The 25,450-nt window shown below is 32.3% G+C and overlaps 6 protein-coding genes across 6 annotated transcripts in view; 2 read left to right on the top strand and 4 right to left on the bottom strand.

Moving 5' to 3' along the window:
- Nucleotides 1-5,169: 5,169 nt before the first annotated feature.
- Syx16 (syntaxin 16) lies at nt 5,170-8,060 on the bottom strand. The gene is made up of 4 exons (XM_090116319.1): nt 7,884-8,060; nt 7,293-7,435; nt 6,503-6,675; nt 5,170-6,036 (listed from the first exon to the last, which is right to left on the bottom strand). Exons 1-4 carry the CDS (start codon nt 7,962-7,964, stop codon nt 5,438-5,440), a joined length of 996 nt encoding a protein of 331 aa, XP_089972445.1. The 5' UTR covers nt 7,965-8,060; the 3' UTR covers nt 5,170-5,437.
- A 1,237-nt stretch (nt 8,061-9,297) lies between these two features.
- Arp8 (Actin-related protein 8) lies at nt 9,298-11,136 on the top strand. The gene has a single exon (XM_090116113.1). The coding sequence runs from the start codon at nt 9,451-9,453 to the stop codon at nt 11,134-11,136; it is 1,686 nt and encodes a 561-aa protein (XP_089972239.1). The 5' UTR covers nt 9,298-9,450.
- A 1,170-nt stretch (nt 11,137-12,306) lies between these two features.
- Nucleotides 12,307-16,573, bottom strand: LOC149897805 (XK-related protein 6-like). The gene is made up of 5 exons (XM_090116112.1): nt 16,218-16,573; nt 15,400-15,519; nt 14,786-14,988; nt 14,107-14,259; nt 12,307-13,784 (listed from the first exon to the last, which is right to left on the bottom strand). Exons 1-5 carry the CDS (start codon nt 16,472-16,474, stop codon nt 13,321-13,323), a joined length of 1,197 nt encoding a protein of 398 aa, XP_089972238.1. The 5' UTR covers nt 16,475-16,573; the 3' UTR covers nt 12,307-13,320.
- A 367-nt stretch (nt 16,574-16,940) lies between these two features.
- On the bottom strand, nt 16,941-18,452 carry LOC149897804 (uncharacterized). Its single transcript, XM_090116092.1, has 5 exons — nt 18,306-18,452; nt 18,047-18,231; nt 17,629-17,786; nt 17,122-17,248; nt 16,941-17,040 (listed from the first exon to the last, which is right to left on the bottom strand). Exons 1-5 carry the CDS (start codon nt 18,435-18,437, stop codon nt 16,941-16,943), a joined length of 702 nt encoding a protein of 233 aa, XP_089972218.1. The 5' UTR covers nt 18,438-18,452.
- A 1,358-nt stretch (nt 18,453-19,810) lies between these two features.
- Nucleotides 19,811-23,309, bottom strand: Vps28 (vacuolar protein sorting 28). Its single transcript, XM_090116259.1, has 7 exons — nt 23,127-23,309; nt 22,988-23,048; nt 22,578-22,773; nt 22,032-22,133; nt 21,279-21,413; nt 20,575-20,710; nt 19,811-19,948 (listed from the first exon to the last, which is right to left on the bottom strand). The coding sequence occupies exons 1-6, from the start codon at nt 23,131-23,133 to the stop codon at nt 20,585-20,587; spliced, it is 627 nt and encodes a 208-aa protein (XP_089972385.1). The 5' UTR covers nt 23,134-23,309; the 3' UTR covers nt 19,811-19,948; nt 20,575-20,584.
- Nucleotides 23,310-23,792: 483 nt separating this feature from the next.
- Nucleotides 23,793-25,450, top strand: part of LOC149897801 (protein 4.1 homolog) — an 81,616-nt gene continuing 79,958 nt past the window's right edge. The window contains exon 1 of the mRNA XM_090116223.1: nt 23,793-24,107. The gene's annotated coding sequence lies outside the window, so the exon portion shown is untranslated. The remainder of the gene's footprint in view (nt 24,108-25,450) is intronic.

Below are 25,450 nucleotides of genomic sequence, written 5' to 3'. Positions count from 1 at the left end.
AGCAGTCGTCGAAGTTTTTATTTTCTATTTAAAAATTTAAAATTTATATTTGTACTGAAATTATTCTTTAAAATCTCAAACATTACTCACGACGCTAGAAATAATTAAAGATTAACAATGGATGAAGAATTTGTTACGCAAAGAAGAAATAAAACCGCCTCCATAATTGAGTCGCCTAATACATCGTTTCTATCTACATCATCAACCCACAGCTTACCGGACTTGTCAACTGAGCAATGCGATATTAATGTACTAAAAGAGGAAATAGAATGTTTAAAAAATCAATTAGAAACAGCTAACTCAAAAATAAAAAATCTTATTTTAGAAAATAATCGTTTAAAAGCAAAAAGCTCTCCCAAGGCCATTACGAAAATCAATTCACCCTCTGTTTGTAAACCTATATCCCTAGATGGCGCTACTACAAAAAACAGTAATAAATTGTTATCAAAGAGCTTTAGTCCAATTGTCAATAATCAGATCGCAAATACCTACCAAAATATGCAAGATGACAATATCAATAAAATATGTAAGGATATTCCAAAGGAATCTATTCTCCAACCAATTGATGAAACACAAAAATGTATTCAAGATGTCCCAAAAAATGATCCTGAAATACTCATAATCGGTGGACAACAATTTATTGGCTTGGCGCCCATACTCATCCGCAGTCGACGAAACACCAAATACCAAAAGTATAAAATTCACTCTTTCACGAAGCCTTATGCGCCCGCAGCAGACATCCTTTCTTGTAGCAACATGTTGCGAGATTATGATGATAATTACCTAATTATATCCATTGGTGAAAATGACAGTAATCCGTTTCAGTTGATGGCGAGTTTAACAAAGACTTTAGGATCATTCAAAAATGCCAAAATAATAGTTGTTAATGTGTTTCAAAATAGGTTCTTAAATGAATTTAAGTTAAATCAAATGTTATTGCATGTATGTAATAATTATAAAAATTGTACATTTTTAAACGTATGTAATTTTAGTATGTATCCTTCTATGAATTATATTTGTAAACGAATCAATTTCTTAATCGATATGCAATTCTATACTGACCACTTTTTATGTTTAAAAAACCTTAAATTAAAAACAAGCGCAGTTTCACAACAGAATAAACCTAAACAATTAAATCCTATTCTAAAAAAAGGAACTATACCTTACTTATTTTCTTTGATGAATAATAAAAATCGCAAAAAAAATAAAACCCCGACAGAACAGCTTGCACCCACTGAATCGTCGTCTTCTTTTTTTCGGCTAAATCAAAGCGCTCTCTAAATGCGTCTCATTTCACGTTACTTCATCAAAACATAGCTGGCCTATTGAACAAACTGGAAGCAGTTGAACTTACACTGAATGAGTTATTATCTGAAAATACGTACATTGATGTAATTTGTTTCTCCGAAACATTTGTTAGATTGGGAGATGAGTCAAATATTCGATTTAAAAATTTTAAGTTGGGTAGTATTTTTTCAAGGAGTAAGGAAAAACGCGGAGGAGTTTGTATACTTGTAAATAAGTTGATAGATTGCACCCCAGTCCCCTATTGTACTGATATTTCTACGGAAAAGGCCTTTGAATGTTGCGGTATCGAAATACGCTCTATGAATATCATCATTATATGCATTTACAGGATACCTAATTCCAATCCAAATGAGTTTCTAAACAGATTTGTAATACTGCTGGATAAACTGACAAAAAATAACAAAAAAAGAATTATATTAACGGGAGATATGAACATTGATATTCTTAAAGAAAATTATATATCTCAAAGCTTGCAAGACATTCTCTTAAATTATGACCTTATCCTACATATTAATGAACCAACGAGACAAAATTCATGCTTAGATTTAATTATAAGCAACATAAAAAATGCAAAAGGAGCAGTTCATCTACTTGGTCTTTCGGATCATGAGACAGGTCAAACTTTACATTGCCCTATTCAAAAAAAAAGTTTACCTTTAGTATCACATATAAAAAGGCGTGATTTTTGTAAAGAAAATATAACAAAATTTCAAAAATGTTTATCAAGTCTATCATGGAGTGAAGTCTACATACAAAACAACTGTAACGAAGCATTCAATAAGTTTCATGATTACTTCATACTTTTCTATAACTTATGCTTTCCTATCAATACCATTAAAATAAAAAATCGAAACATTGGACCTAAATGGATAACGAAAGGGTTAAGAGTATCCTCGTTAAGAAAAAGAAAACTGAGATACACGTACTACAAAACACATTCTACAAAAAACAAAGAAGCTTTTAAAAAATATGATAAGTTGCTCAAAAAATGTATTAAGAACTCCCAAATGAATCAAAACTGTTCTTACCTTAGTAAAGCGAACAATATATGCAAAGCTACTTGGAATATTATAAGTGACAAAGTAGAAGAAATAAAAATTCATAATTACCTAGAATGTATTAACTCTGGCTCTATAACGCTTACGAAACCGGAACATATTGCAAATTCATTTAACGAATACTACACTAAGCATGTATCCCCAGAAGCAAGCTGCAAACTAGGCATCGAGCCCAGAGAAGCGACTATGTTTCTTTTCCCCTGTACCGAGACTGAAACTATTCAAGTAGTTAACTCGTTAAAAAATACAAATTCAGTGGGATATGACGAGATATGTGTTTTTATTATTAAATTATGTATTAATCTTATTGCTAATGTATTGACATACTTGATTAATCTATCATTTGATGAAGGTATTTTTCCGGATAGACTGAAATACTCAATTGTAAAACCGATTCACAAAAAAGGCGATAAAAATGACATTAATAATTATAGACCTATAACACTTATTCCAATAATTTCTAAAATATTCGAAAAAATAATGCATAAAAGACTAATAGATTATTTAAATAAATTCTCGATACTAAAACATGAACAAAACGGTTTTCAAAAAGGAAAGTCCACAACACTAGCAGCATACCAGCTTATACAGAGCGTTCTAGAAAATATTGATAGTGGTACTAGCGCAACGGTCATATTTTTTGATATGAGTAGAGCATTTGATTGTGTTAACCATAGTATCCTTCTAAATAAGTGTGATATGTATGGAATAAGAGGTCCCTCATTAAATTGGATAAAATCCTATCTCATCAATCGTATGCAATGTGTCGAGATTGCATGTAGTGGTGCTGGTCCAGAAGTAAAAACTATACGATCAACCTCCAGACTCAACAGTTCAGGTGTACCTCAGGGAAGCGTGCTTGGACCGCTTCTCTTCTTACTCTATATTAACGACTTACCAAACGTAACTAACTACAAATGTACCCTTTATGCTGATGACATTTCTGTGACTATACCTAATGTAACTTCGGATTTGACATGTAATCATAATTTAAAATTGACATTGAATAGAATAATTGACTGGTTAGAAATAAACAACTTGACGGCTAACTTAGCAAAGACGAAAGTAATGCAGTTCCATAATTACAAACAAAGAAAATGTGACATTAATTTAATTTATAAAGACATTATATTGGAAGAAGTTGATGAAATAAAATTTTTAGGCATTATATTGGACAGCAATTGTAATTGGAAATCACATATTAATCATCTCTGTTCGCGTATAAACAAATTTGTGTTCGCCTTACGCCGTTTAAGGACCATAAGTTCAGAAAAAATTGCTCTTACCGCATACCATGGCTATGTGTCATCTATACTAAGATACGGACTTATATTATGGGGCAATTCAACAAGTATGAATAGAGCATTCTTGGCACAAAAAAAATGTATAAGAGCTATTTGCGGGGTTGGGCCGCTAGAAAGCTGTCGCCCACTATTCCGAAAATTAAATATTCTGACACTGACCTCTATGTACATACTGGAGTGTTGTGTCTTTGTTAAAAAACACCCCCAATATTTCACAAAAGCGGCTGACGTGAGTATTGTTCCCTCTCGAGATCCTGACAAACTAATTATGCCTCGTTGTAAAACTGCGCTTTTCTCTAAAAGTGGACCTATTATGCTTATTAAAATTTTTAACCATGTTCCTAAATCCATAAGAAACCATACATTGAATGTGTTTAAAAATAAGTTAAAGAAATGGCTGATTATTAATTGTTTTTATAGCCTAAAAGAATTTTTTGACCTTAAATGATAATTGCTAAATCGATTGTATAATATGCATGTGTAGTGTATTAGATCTAGTACCTATCTGTTTTACGCATATATTTGCATGCTTTATACAAAGCGAAACATGCTGAACAATTATCTCTTCACACCTCTCTGTACCATGTTTTTGGCAAATAAATGTTATTTTATTTTTTTTTTTTTTTTTTTTTTGTCTTTTCTAAAGTATCGATACTGTCGATATGCGCCACAAGCATCACTAAAGCGACATTCGTTTGTTTATTGCAATAATATTCCAGAAAGTCTTGTTTGCTGTTCAATCTATAATAGTACTAATTTCTTACGGATTAAGGTTCATTTTGACTAGATATATGTATACAATTTTGACAAATTACAAGCGAAGTTATAACATAAAATATTATATTTAAAATAAATAAAAATAAGACTTACCGATGGTATGAAATGCCTCCATTGCTGATATTATTTCGTCTGCTATCATTTTTGCACTCTAATACCAAACAACACGTCCTAATTAATGAATAAATATGGAAAAAAGGTTTGACAGCTGACAACCGACTCGAATATTTTTCTGCGCACAACTGAGAGCAAGTTAGGTGATCTTACCTTACAAGTGACACGTGGGCCACGCCCACATCACACTTCTATCTACTTTACTGTTCTGTGTAGTTAATAGTATAGGATTCGAATATTTACAATTGGTAACAAAATTCCATTTAAACTGTCACTTTGACTATAACAGTAAATCATTTTAGTTAGCAAAGGTATAACATTTGTAAAGTTATAAGATTACTGTATCTGTATTATAGCCTACTAGCTTTCCACCCGCGGCTTCGCCCGCGTTTTCAAAGAAAAACCAGCATAGTTCCCGTTCCCGTGGAATTTCCGGGATAAAACCTATCCTATGTGTTATTCTGATGTATAAGCTATATTGTGGTAAAGTTTCATTCAAATCCATTCAGTAGTTTTTACGTGAAAGAGTAACAAACATCCATAGATACAAACTTTCGCTTTTATAATAGTAGTAAGATATATATTAAGATTAAGATTAAGAAGATTAAGATAAGAAATAATAGATATCATAGACAACCTATTCCATTCTCATTTTCGATAATCTATGGTATAAACTCAATGCTACACCTTTGCTAGCAAGTACATCGCATATTCTGTGATACTAAAAGCCACCAATCAAATATCTTTAGTCTCATTTATGGAAGTCATTCAATATTAATTATTAAACTCCACGAATCACCCACTAAAAATATCTTTTGTAGGCAATTCCTTTTAGCTAGCATTTTAATCAAACCCATTTATGGGTGATGCGTAAAGCTAACTCTTAACAATAATCAACAATATCGACATAACTATAACTACAACTGCCAATATTAGTATACAATGCATCTTTCTATTCTTCCTTTGGTACCGTTCAGCTTTCTGCAACTGCTTATATCCTTCATGTACTTGCACTTGCGTTTGTTCAATGTTATAATCTATTCTATCCAATATTGTTCCTTGTTCGTGCACCATATGGGCTAAATCCTTGAAAATATCATTAAGGTCGACTATTGAACGAACTATTTTGTTCACTTCTTTCTCTCTCTCTGCTATCATTTGGGTGTTTTCTTCTTCCATAAGCAAGAGTTGCTTTTGATTCTGATTTCTACCGTCTTCCTCGTAATTTGATGTGCTAGGTAACGCGAATAGTAAGTCTGTCTGGTTGTTTGTAAGTCCGGGAAGTAGTTCATTATCATCAAGGCTGAGTTCTTCAAAATTTGGTAGATCGAAATATACATTTGATCGCTCTTCTCTCGATGTTAGCGATTTGAGATAATTTGACTGTGCGGTTCGGAATGTTAGACTGAGGTCTTGTAATGTTGTCACTAGAGCTAGAACTACGTTGTTTGCTAGTTTCTGTTCCGATTTGTTACCTGGAAGTTAAGAGTGCAATGTAAAAGTAAATAAAGAGAATGAATTTTGACATACAAAATTTTTAATACATACTAGCAAACCCGGCGAACTCCGTTTCGCCACCAGAGATACCTTTTCTTTGCTATAAACCTCACGGAGCCCGAGACCTTTCCAACGAATGCAAAACCGTGGAAATCGGTTCGTGCGTTCTGGAGTTATAGCGTCAGGAAGGTAAACTCGACTTATTTTTATATAGTAGATATTTAGAAAACATTTTTTCTAAGAGGAAATTTTATCCATGCTTAAGAAATAAGGCAAATTGCAATTATAAATGTTTACTTTGCAAATCTATAGCTATTAAAACAAATCAAATTGTTAATTTTGGATATATGAATATGGATTACAACAAGTAAAGTTGCTTTATACAGTTTTAATTATGAAAATCTATATGCATTCAATCAATAACATACAAAACAATCCACATACCATGTCGAACCTGCGCCCTGATATTACTGATCCTCGCGTGTGCTTGAGTGAAATGTTTCCCAATATCCGCAGCCACTCTCTCAATGTGTTGCTGCTCGCTACTGTCATCTAACGCAGGTCGGCGGATCTGACGCTCGTGGCGAGCTTGTAACTCTGATATTTTGCTTTTTAACCTGGAAATTATTTAGTTGTGGAGTTAAGGATCTAATCACTATGTATTATATATATGTATATAAATATTGTGTCACAATGTTTGTTCTCAATGGACTCTTAAACAACTTAACCGATTATAATAAAATTCGCACACCATGTGCAGTTCGATCCAACTTGAGAGATAGGATTGTTTAAACATGTAGGTACCATGGGCGAAGCCAGGGCGGACCACTAGTGTATTATATAAACAAAATCCTTTGCAATGTCTATCTATTTGTAATAAGTTAAAAAACTGCTGTACTCATTGTTGTACTGTTCTAAAGTATGGTTTAATATAAAATTAAGTTAAAGATTATGCCTGTAAAGCTGCGGGCTGATAGCTAGTTAAATCATATAATCTGTAGGTCATATACAACTGTTTTTGTTTTATAATTATTCTGATCTGAACAGAGTAATAGCATTTGACACAATTGCAGTATTCCTTTTTATCGAATTTATAATACGGAAAATATTTAGGTTTGGTCCTACATTTTACAACATTTTTAGATTAAATTATCTTTCAGGAGAACTATGTGTAACAAAAGAGATTAAGCGTGATATTAAGTATTAAGTATGGTACAATACAAAGCCATCTTACCTTGAAATGATGTAATGTGTTTCTTCTAAACAGTCGCTCCAAGGTGGCGGTGCATCTGATTCCGATCTCATTTCCATGCCAGCTTCCATGTCATGAGAGTTAGACCGCATGAGCCTAACTTTTTCATGGCCATGATCATTGGCCTTAGAACAAATAAAATGATGTAGAAAAACAAACTAGAGAACATTTAAAATAATATGTATGATGAAATTATTGTATTGTCACCAATCCATGACAAGTGTTGAAAGTTTAAAAAATCTGTCCATTTAAATTGGATCAAAATTGAGTCTAAAGGAGTCGGTTACATATTTAAATGGTTAAAAAGCTGAAAATATAAACTTCATATTTGTAATTATGCAGGCATTAAGCAGAGAACATCTCAAGTAAAGACACATACTTTCACTTTCATTAAAAAATAAAATAGATAGGTCATTTTCAGGACGATACTTCGCCTATATTTCATAAAGTTTTTAGGTCAATATTGAACAAAAAATAACTACATACATGTTCAGGATTTTGGACTATTTATTTTGTTATTAAAAAATGAAGCCACTCCAAATATTAATCAATATTACAATAATGATAACATACCTGTTCTGAAAATATTTGTCGAGTGTGTATAGCATTATTTCGCATTAGTACAAATACTTCAGTCAAGCTTCTGGACGCCATGGTAGTAAAATATTTTATATCACTATAAAATTTTTACGTTTAAATACTATTTGTATTATTTTCAATAATCCAGTGATTTTTATCAAATGACAAAGTGACAATACACATATTGGAATGACATTTTAGACATCAGTTCAAAAATGTTATTCGTGGAATTTGAAATCAAAGTAGAAATCCTTTTAAGCGTCTTATTCACGGTCAATCCCCGACGTACGTCGGCTCAAGGCCGCGGTGCTGGATGTATCCTACTGACGATCGTGCGCGCATCAAGCATGGCTAGGGTTGCCAACTTTTATTTGAAGAAATAGAGTATATCTGATTTTAAAGGAGGTAAATAAAGAGTAAATAAATATTTTTAAAAATGTATTTTTTTATACTTTTAGCAGTACATACCTAAAAATTTTTCATTATTTTTAAATGAATTATATGAATCCAAACATTCCAAATCTAAATTTATATATTTCAAGAGCTCATTTTTAATTAATTTTTAGTGAAGCTCGGTTTCTCTCTTCCCGCCACTTCACATTCATGACCGAAAAGACTCTTTCAGTAAATGCTAAAGTGGCGGGAACAGAGAGTATATAGCTAATCATTTTTTTTTAAACAAACAAATTCGTCAAGATATTTTTTTTAAATAAATTGCCATTTTTCTGCAGTGGACTTTTGCATAAATTCTGTGTTATTCAACAATTCGCCTTGGAGTTCTTTTAAAATAATAACTTCTGAATATAAACTGTCCAAGGTTGATCCAAAAGTAATGATAATTGGGATTTCCTGTGTACATAAAAATCAAAAATAACCGTTTCTTGCTTGCTCATGTACTCACTAAGTTATCACAAAAAAATCATATCAATAGGCCACGTTTCCAAGTATTTACATTAATTTCTGTTGGCAACACTAATCTGCTGTACGTCCGCGCTATTCACTGTCCATCTGCACGACGTTCGCGGTGGTGGGGGTGCTTGCTGGATGAAAAGTTGGTCGTGCACATCCAGCAAGATAATAATAATAATTATTGACGTACGTCAACGCTATTCACTGTCGTTTTGCGTCGTGCATCGTGTATGACCTTGGCGGGACGTACGTCAAGATGGACCGTAAATAAGACGCTTAAGTCAACTGTCGTCAACTGTACTTAATAGTAGATAATTTATGGGGAATATGCACAGGGAATATGCATGAAACTCTTATTATTTGAACCACCAGGTGACCTATCTACTGTGTATACAATGAAGAAAATATAAAAATATTGCGTTTATAAACGGAATGTCATTGCGTCATTGATTATTTTATTAATCTATGCTTTGTGTCATTTTAACTTTTAAGTTGATAATTTGAAGGTTATGTTTATATTATTATTTTAATGAAATAATGAATGAAGTTATCGATTGCAATTCAGCATAATTGGTTATTATATTATGTGAAATACGTCTATAAAGTATATACAAACTTCGTAGGCGTGTAATACAATTAGAAAAAAAACAATATGAGTACGGTGCAGGATGCCGGCTCCGAGACGTTTCAACAGTTTCCATCCAATAGAATTATTGTTATCCACCCAGGATCCCTCTATGTGCGTATCGGAAGAGCGTCTGATCTGCTGCCCGTAAAACAATTACATTGCATTGCTAGAAAACGGCGCTCCAATGGAAAAATATATCGCGATCCCTTCGTCCCACCTAGTGTGCCAAAAACAAAAGATCTGATAGAGGAACTGGAAGAATGTCGCTTGCAAATATCGCACACGCTACAGTCTTGCATGCAGTCGAATGGAGCGAGGAGATATGCTACGCCTCCTCAACAGATAGCAGCATTTAATCGTCGATCTCTGCCTGAAATCGTGAATGACGGTGAACCATGGCCTCAAGTGGAATGTGACATTATTATCGGCGATTTAGTACTCGATGTAGACCCAGAACTACCATACAATATACACTTTCCATACAAAAGAGGCGATTTTAACATACATTCTGAAGTAGGTGGTTCAATTTCATCAGTACTAAATGATCTTTATACTATTTGGAGTTCTATTATAGAGTTCAAGCTTGGTATACCTCTAATAGAGTTGGTGAAATATAGATGTGTGCTGCTCATACCAGATATTTACTCAAGGACTCATTTAAAATATTTAATGTCTTTATTATTAAGGGATTTAGGGTTTGGAGATTGTTTCTTGGTACAGGAAAGTGTAGGAGCTACATTTGGAGCTGGTATAGGATCAGCCTGTGTTGTTGATATTGGTGACCAAAAAACTGCAATTTCATGTGTTGAAGATGGCATTTCACACAAAACAACTAGATTAAGAATGGATTATGGAGCAGGAGATGTTTGCCAAGCATTATCTTGGATGTTCCATAAGAGTGCTTTCCCATACAAAAATTGGAATGAAAATATACCCAGAGATGTAATTCTCATGCGAAATCTGTATCAAGATTTCTGCCATGTAAACTTAGATGTGTGTGGACCACAAGAGAAAACCTTCTTGGTAGACCACCCAGGTGATGTTGTAAATAAGTTCACTCTACAAGTTGGTGATGAATGCATTATATCACCTCTTGCATTATTTTACACAGATCTACTCAAAATAACAGGACCTAAAGTTACCAAGATTCAGAATCGACAAGCAAGCGATCCTGAAGACCCATTTGATGCAGAATTTCTGAGAGAAACAGGAAGGAAGAAGGAAACTGCTGATGTATCTGCTAATGAGAGCCAAATTGAAACAACTAATGAAGTACAACCATCAGCTAATCCTGATGAAGATATTGTTGTAGATACATTAGAAGGTGGCCCAGCAGACATAGTATCTCTAGCTCCTGGTCAAGTATTAAGCTTAGATGCAGCTATTCTACAAAGTATAGATCGTTGTCCCAATGAGGAGTTAAAACGAAAGATGTATAGCAGTATTTTGATTATTGGAGGCGGTGTCAAAGTACATGGGTTAAATATCTGGTTACAAAACAGATTAGCATTGCAAATACCATATGCGTACAAGACTGAACAGTTGGAAATTGTTACTTCACCAAAGGATATAGATCCTGCGAGTACTGTATGGAAGGGAGCTGCAGTTATGTCCTGTTTGGAGTCAGCTATAGAGTTGTGGATCAACCAGAGTGAATGGAATAAACATGGATTGAAGATATTGAGAGAAAGAGCTCCTTTTATTTGGTGACCCTAAGGGCGCGTTCCCACTATGTCGTAACGACTAATTTATCGTTCGACGACTGTCGTCTCTACCTGTTCCCATTATAACGATTGTTTGTCGTCAACATTTTTTATCGTTTAGCGACTGTCGTATCTAGCTGTTCCCATTGGATCGCGACGACATTTTATCGTTTCCTGGCAGTCGCTTTGTCGTTTACACATCATCAGCAAGCTACAAATCAAGTCGCCTCTGCGTTCGCTTGGTGATTACTAGTGCGTTTACTCTCCTGAGTTCAATGGACGTCATAGAGTTGCCGCCCACGATTTTTTATCGTTTTACGACTGTCGTGCTTGCCGTTCCCACTGTCACGACAAAGTGTCGTCACTGCAAAAACTGTCGTAGACGACAGTAAATTGTGTCGTTCTAAATGTGAACACCTCCATTTAAACATATAAGCCACGACACTTAAAACTACACGATTATCTGTCGTCACGACACGGTGGGAACGCGCCCTAATTTTATTTTATGAGTTGGACTTTTGACTAGTAGTTCAGACAAATGTATATAGTGGTTATATTTTGAAGATTAAAGCAAGAAGGACTTAATATATGATACATAATATATGGATTGTGACACAATATAACATTTTTTTTCAAGGATCAAATAGAAAGATACACTTTAAGTGCTTGTAAAAGTCTACTTGAATAAAGATCATTTGAAATAGTGTACATAAGCTTCAAAGTAATTGTTTAAAAATTGTATGTATGAATTATATTACTATGTAACAAATAAGTGTTAAGTTATTAAAATTTAAGCAATAAAACCTCAGATTAAAGTAAACAATATTTTTATTTAAAAAACTGGTACAAAACATATAACTGTTAAAAACCTGATAAAAAGTTTGTGACAAAAATCTGTATAAAATGACACTGTTTACAAAACTACAAGATTCACATTCCGATTGTTATAATAATATAAAGTATAAAAATGCTTAAAATTATATTGCTAAATGCTAATTAAACTTGAGTATATTTCGTTGAGATTTCTTAGTTGTTTTTGTATGCCATATAATATCTATATGACTTGAGAATCCTCTCTTAGTGTAAAATACATGTATTTTATAAATAAAATAACTACAGTTATTATCATTTAGGGCCGATTTTTCAATGCTTGGATAAAACTTTCTTATTATTATTCTTCGAATAATGTATAAAACTACCATTTTAAAAACGTATTCTAATTGCTCGTATTTGACAGTTTACGTGACATTTTAATATTATCGTGTAATACTTTATTGGAAGGATAAGTTTTATCCAAGCATTGAAAAATCGGCCCTAAATACAATAGGATACTTCATGGATAATTTTATTGTTGATTTTTTTTTATTTGGAAGATAAAACACAGACCAATTGCAATATCTTTCAAAAATTAAGATTCTATAAAGTATAACAGATAGAAAACATCTATCCCTTATACAAGTATTGTGGTCACCATCACGGATAGACAGCTGATCATGCTGCTATGTAGCGAAAAACACCAACATGAGGTTTCTAATGCACAATTTAAAACGCAGACAAAGCTGCTGTAGGAATGTTAGTAAGTATAGTCTATGTATACAATACATGACTAGTATTCTAAAAATCGTGGTTTATTCAATAAGGAATAAAGTAAATTCTTTTACAGACCTAAAAAGAAGAATTTTTGTTTACATTAATTTAAAATGCAACTTTGTACTTGATAACTTAACACATACAGCATACAGCATACTTAAATAATAAATAATAATTTTCTATATATTTGGGTCGTTTTTATCCTAGTACATAATTAATTTGTACGTACCCACATAAATTGAAATTAATTTTACCCACACTAAAAAATAAAATTTCATAAAGCAAAGGCAAGACGCAGAACTTATAATATTATGTATTGATCATTATGCATTCGGTTCATTTAATTTAAAACCATTTTCGTATGAGAGATAGTGTTCCCACTTACACAATAAACAGTCCTTTTTTTTTTATTCGAGCGAATTTTTTATTTTAAACTTTACTTGACGCTGATGAGGGATAGAGTTGTGATATCACACTTTCTCTTCATATATTTCCTATTAATTAAATACTACAGGAATATTTGAGCATTCTAATACTTCGTTCATAATATTTTACATCTTTTGATATAGCACAATAGTAACCATAAAACTTTGGCACGTTACTAAGAACTTATCTCAGCTTCCTCACCTTTAAACGAAACAGATAAACTTACACTAACTTTCGGATGAAAAAATCTATAATAAATAATCATAAACACTAAACCGAACACATATGGCACGACGCTTAAAACTAAAATCGGATAGTAAAATATTGAAACGTTCAAATCGTTTCCCGCGTAAATAAACCACAGAACACCACAGATAACATTTTGTACAAAGCATAGACTATAGAACATTGTGTATCTGTATCTAGTCCGACCTTCGACGGGTAGAATGTATGTGAATAAATAAACTCCGCCCAACGCTAATGAGAAGAAAACTTCGCCGAATTTATTTTGCGCGCAAAATGCGGATTGTTCAAGAAGTTGCAGCCAAGTTGTCATTATGAGGATATGGATCGCACAAGCTAGTATTGTCCAATAGGGGAAGAGATACGATATAATCGATAGTGATGTTATTCGGCTCACTGAAAAAAAACGCAAAAAAAAATTAAATCTTGTAATATTATGAGACTAAATTCTAGTTGACTCATGGTTAACATGCGGGTAGAAAATATTAGCTCAAAATAAATATATTCAAAACTTTTTGAGTTTGTTAAGCATACAAATTAAATATATCTAAACAAGACGCAGCCTACGGCTTCACTCACGAACTATCCGGATAATTAATAGCTTAAATGCTATTCCAAACTATAATCTACCTTTCCTATCAGTTGCTATCACCCGTTTTTTCATAGAAGACTGAAAACATTCTCAAAACTCTAAATGATTAGTATAAACAAGACTCACGCGTAACCAAAAAGTGCCACAACACTTGTAAAACGGTGCCACACCACGTGATATTGCCCTTGTCTTGTTGCGCGAACCGAATCGCTCGCTGGTATGCCGCTAAGCACCAACCCATGCCAATTATGGAGGAGCAGATTGAGAGTATTTGATGCACTGGAATAGAAAGTTTTTTTGGTATTTAATGCTTTGGTAGTTGTTCCTTCTTCTGTGCTTAATATTTGTCAAAATTTTTGCTCTGAAAATCGGTTGTTACTACTACTATGAAACATGACTAAGAATGTTTTCGATACATAAAGTTTTGAATTAAAAAGAACCTAAATGCAAAGCCAAGGACAGGGGTAAAGGCACGTCAAAGTTATAACACCCTCTTTACACTTACAAGACTTCAGAAGCCAAACAGTTTCCGAGTTTCGAAATACAAAAGGAGATTGAGAAAGTTTTCCGGAAAAGTGATTATGGCTAATTGCTGTTAATAAATATTAAGAATGTAAATTGAAAGTAGTAGTAACGCGCAAAAGTGTGATAACCAATTTATTTATTTATTCTCACACAAACATCAGCCCCTTCTTTTTATGCAGGTAACAAACGATAGAAAATGTAACAAATTCCAAAACATACAATTTTGTTTAATTTAATTTGACGTGAACACACAATAAATACAATAACTAAAAAAACTCACCAGCGAACAAATCTCTATCCACATCTGAGAACTGCCTCATCAGCAGGCTCATTTGCAACACCTGCTGCGGCGCTGCCTCCAGGAAACACTCGAAGATCCTCAACAGTGCAGCATCGGAGTCCTCTTTGAGCATCAGGCTGTAGTACATCCGTTGCGAAGCCTCATCGCGCTTGCGTTCCGCTCGACGGGATTTTATTGCGTAACTGAAAAATGAAAATTATTTATTTCAGCAAAAAACACAACAACAATACAAATCTGGATAAAATAAATAAAGAAATATGTATATTGAGGGTAGATCTTTTATTTTTTTACCCACAAAATGCTGTGCAGCTTAGATTCATGTCAATGAACCACTTTTTCCTTAATTAGATGGCTACTTTATATACATAATTTTTAGTTGATTTTTAGAATAGGTACCTTATACTAATATTATTATCAGTCATCAGTTTAAAATTGGGAAATGAAAAATAGCCTACATTCCTTGTTAAAGGTACAGGTTAAATTATTTTCAAAATAATTGAAGTAAATTTTAAGTTAAGTCATAATTTATGTTCATAATAACAATGCCAAATGTAGTTAATAGAAAAATAGTGAATAATTTGTACATAACTCACATCAGGGCATCAGCAAATCGGAGTATTGGTGCCATTTGAAGAACCAGAATGAATATTCGTAACCACTTCCTCTTTGTGAATTCATTGCTTAATGAGTTCTGCTGTTTATCTTGAGAATACCTGTAATATTATTTAGGGCTGATTTTTCAATGCTTGGTTAAAACTTATTCATTGAATAACATATTAAACTAGCATTTCAAAAATGTATTGTAATTGTCCGTATTTGACAGTTCACAGGTGACATTGTAGTTCCTGAGATTATCAGGTTAGTAGTATCAGGACAAACAAACAAAATCTTCAGCTTTATAATAATAGTATAGATTTAAAGCAAAGTTTTGTACAGTATGGTAAAGTTTTGAATAATCTTCCTGTATGGTAAAGCACTTAGTTGCATTATATGTTTAAAATGAGTTCATTGTCCATCCTATGTTCTAATTAATGTAACATTTATCAAGACTAAGGTTATGTGTTCTGTTTACAACATTGTATCACCTCTGAGTCACAATTTATCATTGGATTTGTGTTTATTCATCCTTTGTTTTATTCTGTTATTTTTACATAATATAAATTTCATATCATATTAGGAATAAAATATAAGAGTTGTAATTGAAAAATTGATCTCTGGAGTTGATTATAGATAGAAGTGCGGAAAATATAAATATAGAGAGGAAGACGTATAAAAGTCGATGTATCATCAATCATCAATTGTAATGTTTTAGGAAGTCATAGGTTGTTAATACTACGAAATAAGTGATACAATACTGAACAAATAGATAATTTCTACAGCTTTATAAATAAAAGAGATGAAATATACTTACATCCTCACTGAAACAGCGGTGTTAACAAACGCTGGTAAAAGTATAAAAATCAGGGTCCAGCCAAACTCTAACATTCTGCTCGCTAAGCAGTATTGAACAGCTACATTTATATCTAAACCCAGATCCACAAAGTGGCCTATTATAGCTACCACATACATTATTATATCCAAATTAGATATCGTAATATTTTTCGGCATTCGATCGGGCTCGTCGTATGAATGCCCATTTTCAAGCATTTCAGTGAATGCTTTTGGCATTTTGCGTAATAATTTGCTAACATATGTATTATGTTAGTTGATAGTTAGCGCACAAAATAATAATTAATAATACCCGAAATTCACCGATCGCGTCATGTAAACAAAAACAGTGTTAATCACTAACGTCAAATTATGAAATTATCGACTGGTGTAGCACAGAGTAACAAGAATCAAGATCAATTTAATACGATCACAATACGATGTGTACCATAGACAACTTTATATATTATAATATAAATATTTCATCAAAAATCATAAAAAAAAATCTACAAGCTATAATAATAATTTTTTATATTATTTATTGTAATTTCAATATTACCGTGACCACGCTCGCAGTATCCGAAACGTCGGGAAAATAATAGAATGAATAAATCGCGTTTAAAATCCGTTAAAAAGTCTTTAATTTCTATATGTATAATATTCGCGTAAAATCAAACATAAGAAAATACTATTTCAATATTAATTATTATAAATACAAAGCTTTAACGATATCTTGAGATGAAATGTTTGCCGCAAACAATGTCATGTATAATGGCTCTTGAGAGTTATTCTTTTGTGATTTTGCTCTGAAAAATTCATTCATAATAATAAGTAAAAATATTGTTACCGACAAATATATTTAAGATCTAAAATATAATTTTTCATACTTTTCCTTTAAGCTTGCAACCAATTTTCCCCATTTCTCGGGAAATAAGGTTTGATTGCTATTACGCCATTTATCCTGTATGAAGTCAACAATCGATGCATTTATTACCCTTAAATATTCGCAGTTAGCTGAAAACAAAAGACGTTTTTGTATGTAGTATTTTTGCATAGTATGACCATTAGTATGGAATGGCATGGCATGAATTTATATATATGGCAATACATAGTTTATTATCTGAAAAACAAAATTAATTGTAAAATCTAGTGTTTTAATATAGCTCAACCCGAAACCAGCTTGATCGTTTTTTTTTTTGTTTTACAATATTTTAACTGATAATACCTACATATACAACAAACCAAGTATCATTAAAATCAGTTCAGCCGTTCACGAGTCAGTGGTGGTACAGCTAACACGACCTTCTTTTACCTATAATATATTATTATGTAGAATATATATCAATTTAATATACGTAGAGTATTACAAAGATTACATACTATGAGGATCTTACCTGAGTATGAATCCACAAGAAGCTGTTCAAAGAAATTTGGTACAAAATTATTCAAACACTTATGTACTTCATGAAATGAGGAATTTACATCTTTTGCAGTCTGCTTTGTTTTTATTTCCACAATAGATACAAGACTGTCTTGCATTGTTTCATTAAAACTGGAAACATTATCGAGTATGTACTCGAACATTTTGATGAATTTGAAAAGGTTCACAAGTTTTTATTTGATGAAGGGCTTTTAGTTTTTTTTTCTAATTTCGAGAATATAAAAAATTTAAGATATTTTTTTATTTGAAAGCATATAATTGCAACTGATTTTAAAGAATAATTGCAAGAGTACGGTTAGAAATATAAGTATAGACATCATTTTAAAATTAATTTACAAAACTGTATTTCCATTTATCTTTCAACTACTTACAGTACTGCTTGGTGCAGTATACAATGCGCAGCAGCGACCTCATCAGGCAGTTCATTGTGGCACTTGTCCACCGTCTCGAAGTGCCGCACATCCTCAAAGTTATTTACCATACCGTGAAATTGGTTCCGAGTGAAGTTAACTTTCTGCACTGGCCCTAATAGACAGTGGTCTAATATGTCCATTGTCTATGGTATAGAATTGATATTTAAAAAATAGAAAAAAAATCAAGGATTTTTTTGAAATTACGATTTTTACAAACCTCTTCCATACTTATAATGTAATTTGAAAAGTCGTGCAAATACTTAATTCTATAAAACTTGACAACAGCGCTTCTTAGCTCTTTTGCCATCATTTCATTTAGTATTTCGACAAGATCCAAAAACATATCCATGGCGGTTAAAGATCTCCTTTTCAGTTGGTCGTAATTATTACGCCCTTGCACGAATAACGATTTAGCAATTTGGTAGGCTTCGGAGACCAGGTGGAATTTTTTATCGAGGTCATGAAAAGTGCTAGATACCGCCTAGAAATATTGTTATAAACTAGTACATACTATCTCGATGTTATAAACACAAAAATTATTATACGCAATACTCAATAATATATTAAAATACTCTTTACGAATGTAAGTATGTATAAGCCCCGCAAGTTGATATTGCGATGGAACCTTGTCACAATAACAGCCGCGTGACGTCATCCGTCGAAACAAATTAAAGATAGCAAAAAAATTTTTTAATAAAAAGTAAATACGTTTATTCTAAGAAATTTCGGCACCATAAAAAACTAGTTTTGTATGCTGCTTATAAAAAAACAATGATTACACCCCTAAGTACGTAACTAATAATTATGTTGTTGATGTGTAAATATGAAAATATTTTTAATTAATGTTATGTAATTATAAATTACTAGCTTACCGCCCACGGCTTCGCCCGCTTAGTCTCAAACCTAATAATTATCACTCATAGAGTGATTCAATAGGAAGTTAGGAAGTCATAGTCAATAGGAAGTCATAGTTTTTCATTAAAAAAACCGACAGCAATATAACTTAACAATAAAACAGGATAATTAGCGCGGGCTGAATTTGCGAACGGTACTGATGGGTCAAAAATTGTGTGTTAAAATTTTGTCGTGGTGGAAAACCCTGAGGGAGGCCTTTGTCCAGCAGTGGACGTCCCACGGCTGAAACGACTGATGGGTCGACATCGACTACGTCACCAACATGGCCGCCAATCGCAATATCAACTTGCGGGGCTTATACCTGCCTATCAATAAACTCGAAGAGGGAAACGATCTATTTTTAAAATTGAAGAGAAATTAAAATTATGAAATCATTTGATAATTTATCAAGTTGGTTTAAGTTAACAAATGTTTTCATCTATTTTATAGGATATCTTTAGCTAACTACAATTATTGTTCTAAACTAAATTGTTCAGTATTTACACTTTTGTCAAAAAATATACATAGTTACCTGCTGTACAAGAACAGTAAATAATACGACGGAAAAAAATCCAATTACACGCTTGTTCATTTCAATATTTGTTTGAAAAATGTTAATAGGAACAATGAAATTGTTAAAGTCACAATAAGTACTTAAGTAAATTATTTTCGTGATTGTTTTTAATTTTGATTCTCTAAAAATTGTTTACGCTTTATTTTTTTAAATATAGATTGCTTTTTAATTTATTGATTTCGAAAATAAAAATATTTTTTAATGAATTTCTGATTTATTATCAAAACCAGGGTTGCCATTTATTCCCGATTGAAATAAAATACAATTTGTAGATACATATAGGTAATATATTATGCAATAACTTAATCTAGATACAAATCACGGATATAACATTAAATTATTCATATAAATTGGGTAAACAACTCCATTAAATTCGTAACTCGTTGTTTTATCTGAAAGAAGCCAAATTTATTTTATTTGTAAACTTTTACGATCATTAGGTTAAGGGAATTACTAATTAGTTTATACATCTACGAGCAAGGAAGATTCTTAAACGCAAGCGCTTATACCTATACTAGCTGCGCTTCGTGGTTTCACCCGCGTGGCTCCGCTCTTAGCGTAATGATAATATATAGCTTATAGCCACCGAAAGAATTTTTCAAATCGGACCAGTAGTTCCTGAGATTAGTGCGTTTAAACAAACAAACTCTTCAGCTTTATAATATTAGTATATATTACTCAAATTTGAATGATAAATATAACCCTCTAAGTACCTAAGTAAGATTTGTGTACATAATAGCTTAATTATATACTAAGCTGTTTATTGTAAATTTATTTTTTCTTCAAACAAATTACAATAAAAAAAAGACGGGTTGCACTCCGGGAGTGCCGGCAGAAGTGAAAACTTGATTATTAACGTTGAGCATGTTTGATATTTTGGAATGGTATCCGTGATCCGTCTTACGCTTTTTCGATCAGGTCACGTGTCCTGACACGAGTTTATGATTTTATACCCATCACAGAAAAAGTGCTCAACGCCGCTAAAGAAGTTTTCACTTCAAAAATAAATAATTCTTACCCAAATGTAATCAATGTAGCACTTTATTGAAAGCTCCGTACGATGTCTCCAAGTCGAATATCAGTTGACGAGCCTGCGCTTCCGATAGTTCATCAGATGCTGACATTTCTGACAATTTGTCCAACCATTCTTGCACCTTGTGTAGAAAAGACAATTTATTAAAGGAAATAAGTTTTTTTTTTAATTTTCACATTTTTTCAAAATCATGTTATTGTTAGTAAATTCTCGGCATAATACAAAATGCCGAGCGCTTGGAAGTTGACGATAGTAGAGATAATTAGACAATCTATGTAAGGTGTTATCGTTAAGTGTGCACAGAGAGTGTAAAATGTAATGTTTTTGGATATTTCACGTTTTCTATTTAAAAAGTTATTACTGTCATTTTACTCAGTAAGCATGTAACTTTAGAAATGAGTTTAAACTTTTTTTAATATCTATAATAGTTACGGAATAATTGCCTGTGCACATTTAACGATTACACCCTGTATTGAATTATTTAAACGAATTTGAATTTGTATATTATGTGAAATTTGTGAATACAACATTGTAGCTCCAAAACAATAAAAACCTATAATATAAAAGTAACAAGTATTTTATTTATGTTTGTTTATATAGTTTCTGCACAATACATAAACTTAGAAAAGTATACTTGCAACTATGATTTGATTTTAACCACAATTCAATAAAAAAAAACAAGATATTACCTTAACTTTGCCCTCAAAATCCTCTGGCAACATAGCAAGGCAGTCCATGGTGTCCCTTAGCTCCCTCAGTTCTGGCTGTATCATATCCATGGCCCTTAGCTCTAGACGTAGCTTGTCCATTAGAGTTATGAATAGCTGAAATAAATATAGATGTAACATATATCATTTAACAATATTTGATAATTTGATATTTTTGACTGGCCGGTTGGCTTGGTTGGTAGTGGCCCTGCCTTCCAAGCCAGAGGTCGTAGGTTCGATCCCCACCCGGGGCAAATATTTGTGTGATGAACATAGATGTTTGCTCTGTGTCTGGGTGTTAATTATCTATATAAGTATTTATTTAAAATTATATAATATGTATGTTTAACAGCCATCTGGTTTCCATAATACAAGCTAAAGCTAAGTATGGGATCAGATCGTGCCGTGTGTGAAAATTGTCCCGAGATATTTATTTATTTATTTTTATATAAATAAACCGCTATAGTAATGTAAAAGACACTGGTTCGAACACTTATGTAGTAGTAATAGTAGTAGTGTATTTATATTCTGTTTTTAACGATATTTTGACTGTTGGTCTAATAAAGAAATGACTATACTGATTTTGAAGAAATATTGAAATGCAGAAAGAAATAAACACAGAATATCTGTTTCAGCAAACTTAATAATAACAAATGACTTTAAAATAAACTCCTTATTCACAAAGGAAACTTAAACAGAACATTAATTATTACTATTTCAAATGAGTAAACTCACAGATACAATTTCAGCGATATATTTATTAGTGTTCCCTTTGTCATCTTTAATCAAATTGGGTTTGTTCTCTCTGATCCTCTCCAATGCAGCAGGACAGTCCAACTGTTGAAAATGGTAAATATATAAGTTTAAATGAATTACTAGTATAAACAACTTAGTATAAGAGCTTTACCTATATTTAACTATATAATGTTTATTAGCAAAATGCTTTCTGAATAGGTTAGCTTTGGCACAAGGCAAACAAATGCATTTATGTTTATAATTTAGGTCTACAATGCCGTTCCATCAATTAACAATACAAAACATAAAGTCTTATTGATTGTGATCTGTTGTGTATATTAAATTTAAATAAATAAATAAACAGTACTTTCCTGTAATTGATTTTACACAAGTATATATATTAGAAATTAAAGCCTTTAACGGATAACTAATAAATCATCATTTTTTTTCATTATCGCATTCTATCATTTGCAGGTATTCAGCGATATTTTAAAAATTAAAAAAATTATTTAATATCTAAAAAATGTTACATATTTCAATACTCACTCTAAACTTGCTGACAAAGCTCTCGATTGTGGGAAACTCATCACCCTGCACCTGTTTGAACGCAACTCGGTACTGCACCAGTAACCTACTGCAAGCTGCTGTATATTCCTGCGCTCGCACACAATCACGCATATACGCCTTCTCCAAATGCTGTAGTGTGCTTACTACCGCGTATAGTTCTGCCATATTGTCGTGCCTGTAAAATAAGTGTGTGGAAGTATATTTGGTCTGAAATGTTAATGAATGTTTGAAAATTGCTCGTAATATGACTGTGTTTGAACTCATATACATATTATGTAGATATGTAGGTTAACAATATGAACAAATTAAGTTTACACCCAGATTAAAGCTTAGTGATACTGTTGTTGGTCAATCTAATGTATATAAACATAAAATACTATTGTACTTACTTTTCACGTTCCCTGGCATTTCTATATAACTTGATTTCTTCGTACAACTCAGGTCTTGATTCTGCAATGATTTAATTAAAGTTTAGATCAGAATATAGGTTTTGAAGATCAAATAAAACACAAGTATCCGTGTACAAACCTTGCATAGTGTTTTATTTTTATATTTAACGTATTAATTAATTAATGGCACAAACTTCGCTCAATTATAATACTTTTCTATCTTTTTCTTTATCTTTTATAGTATTCTGAATAAGAACAATGTATTAGCTTCTTTCCATGTAAACAATTAAATCACTGTAATTTCATAAATGTCAATACTCAACTCAATACTCATTTGACATCCTTGAAATTTACAAATTAGTCACGATGTTGCCTCTTTCTACCTCTTAAACTCCAAGAAAATCATTGAAAAATCTCAATTAAATACTAAACATAAAGCTATATAAAATGGTAATTTATACCCAATTCGAGTTACTACTTGAAAGAAAATTAATTCATATATTCATTTTATAACCATCAAGATGATTTCTACAATTCAACAGCATATTTTGTTCTTTTTATAAATTTTTCAAGTTTTGAAATAAGTTTCAGTTTTGCGATTTCACGGGAAAATTTATGAGTTGGCAACAAAAGCCCATAGACTATAGACATTAAGAATAATATTGTGTCTACATGCATTTAATGGAAAGGTGAATTGTCACGGACAAGAGTAGTTTCTGGTTTCTGGTAACTCTATTCCCAAGTTGTAGATGACGTAATCATCCAATATGGCGGATGACGCGAGTCAGCGACTTCGACCCTTCATCCCGCACCCCTCAATTCAGTTTCATCGGTTGGGCAACGTAACTGCCTCGTCTCGATTGATTTCACTCTGCGATGAATGAAAATAATAACTACGGTGCATAATCCCTAGTGAAATTTACACATAAACTCAACAACGATCGGTATTCGTGAATGTGGTAGTGAATAAAAAGGTGGATTCGTGGATTTGTGATAAAACCAGTTCCTCCTTTGAAATTGTGACCTACAACTCATGTTTACGTGCTAAAACTTAGTTGAGTGAATTATTTGAGTTCTTCGGCATTTCGTTTCGTCTTAATGGGATCTTGTTGAACCACAGGTATGTTGGAATTTGAAATAAAACCGGCCGCGGTTATTAAATAAACGGTTGAAAATTAATTTGCATACGACGCCGGAAAGGATACCGCTATCCTTGTTACAGAGCCTTAATGCGTAGTAAATGTGTGAAAGCCATTCACGCACGTACTGCTTATGTATTGTTTTTGATTTTTTATCTTATTGGAATGTTCAATGATATAATACGGTGGCGTAGCCCAGGGCTGGGCGCGGCTTTGTCCTAGTTTTGCGATTTGTATGAACTACTTGGCAAGGCAGCGATGTTTTCTTTTCGAAACTTACTGTTGGTATTAAATAGTCGCATGTATTGTAAGTAAGTAAACTGTTTGTGTATTTTATAAGAAAAGAAAACTTTCTAATTTCATTATTTTCTTTATTCATATAAAGACAATGTTAGTTTTCAAACCAATTTATTAGTAATGCTAAAGATTGAAAAACATTCCGTAATTTCGTAATATTAAAAATGCGGCACAATTGTTTTGATTCTTCAACCTCGAAAAATGATGTCATACTTATACTTAAGGTCAAGAGCAAAAATTGTTTATTTATACAAATAACTTACTATCATAAGAAGTTACTTATATCTTCAAAGTGGAGCAGAGGGTGTTGACAGATTGACTTTTTAAGTAAGTGCTATTTTCTACACACTAACTTAGACCCCAGAGCAGATAAGGGCCGATTTTTCAATGCTTGGATAAAACTTATCCGTCCAATAAAGTATTACACGATAATATTAAAATGTCACGTAAACTGTCAAATACGGGCAATTAGAATACGTTTTTAAAATGGTAGTTTTATACATTATTCGACGAATAAGTTTTATCCAAGCATTGAAAAATCGGCCCTAAGTTGAGCAGTCTACTGACTACTAGGTAAATGTTTTGTAACAAATAAGTGTTTATTTGCACTATTGATTAATTGTACAATGAAGATGAATACACAAAATACATAATTTTTACTTTCATGTTCAAAACTTATCACTAAAAAGTAATTGCTGCTGCCTGTCCGTCCCTTTAATGTTAATTAATAATTCAATGCACATATTTTCCTTCTGAGATGTTTCTTTTTGATGTAATGTTTGAAAGTAATCAGAACAATAAAGTAAAAACTAATTAAACTTATAAAAAAGCATTGTATCACCATTGAATACCATGTGTTCATGACAGATCATTAGATTGTATAAAGTTACATTAGTTCGTTAAGTTAATCATAGGTGGCGGTAATTTATTTTAAGCGTTTTTAAATCTCGCTATAGTTATTTTTTTGTAAGAACATAATATTAATTTCAGTTCAACATTTTTTAGTGGTAATAAAGATCAATCAGAG

This window comes from Colias eurytheme, chromosome 25 (assembly GCF_061535395.1).
Source record: "Colias eurytheme isolate Ceu_HAF_F1 chromosome 25, ilColEury1 Martin Lab GWU primary, whole genome shotgun sequence".
NCBI lineage: Eukaryota > Metazoa > Arthropoda > Insecta > Lepidoptera > Pieridae > Colias > Colias eurytheme.
This window is presented reverse-complemented; position numbering and strand designations above follow the sequence as displayed.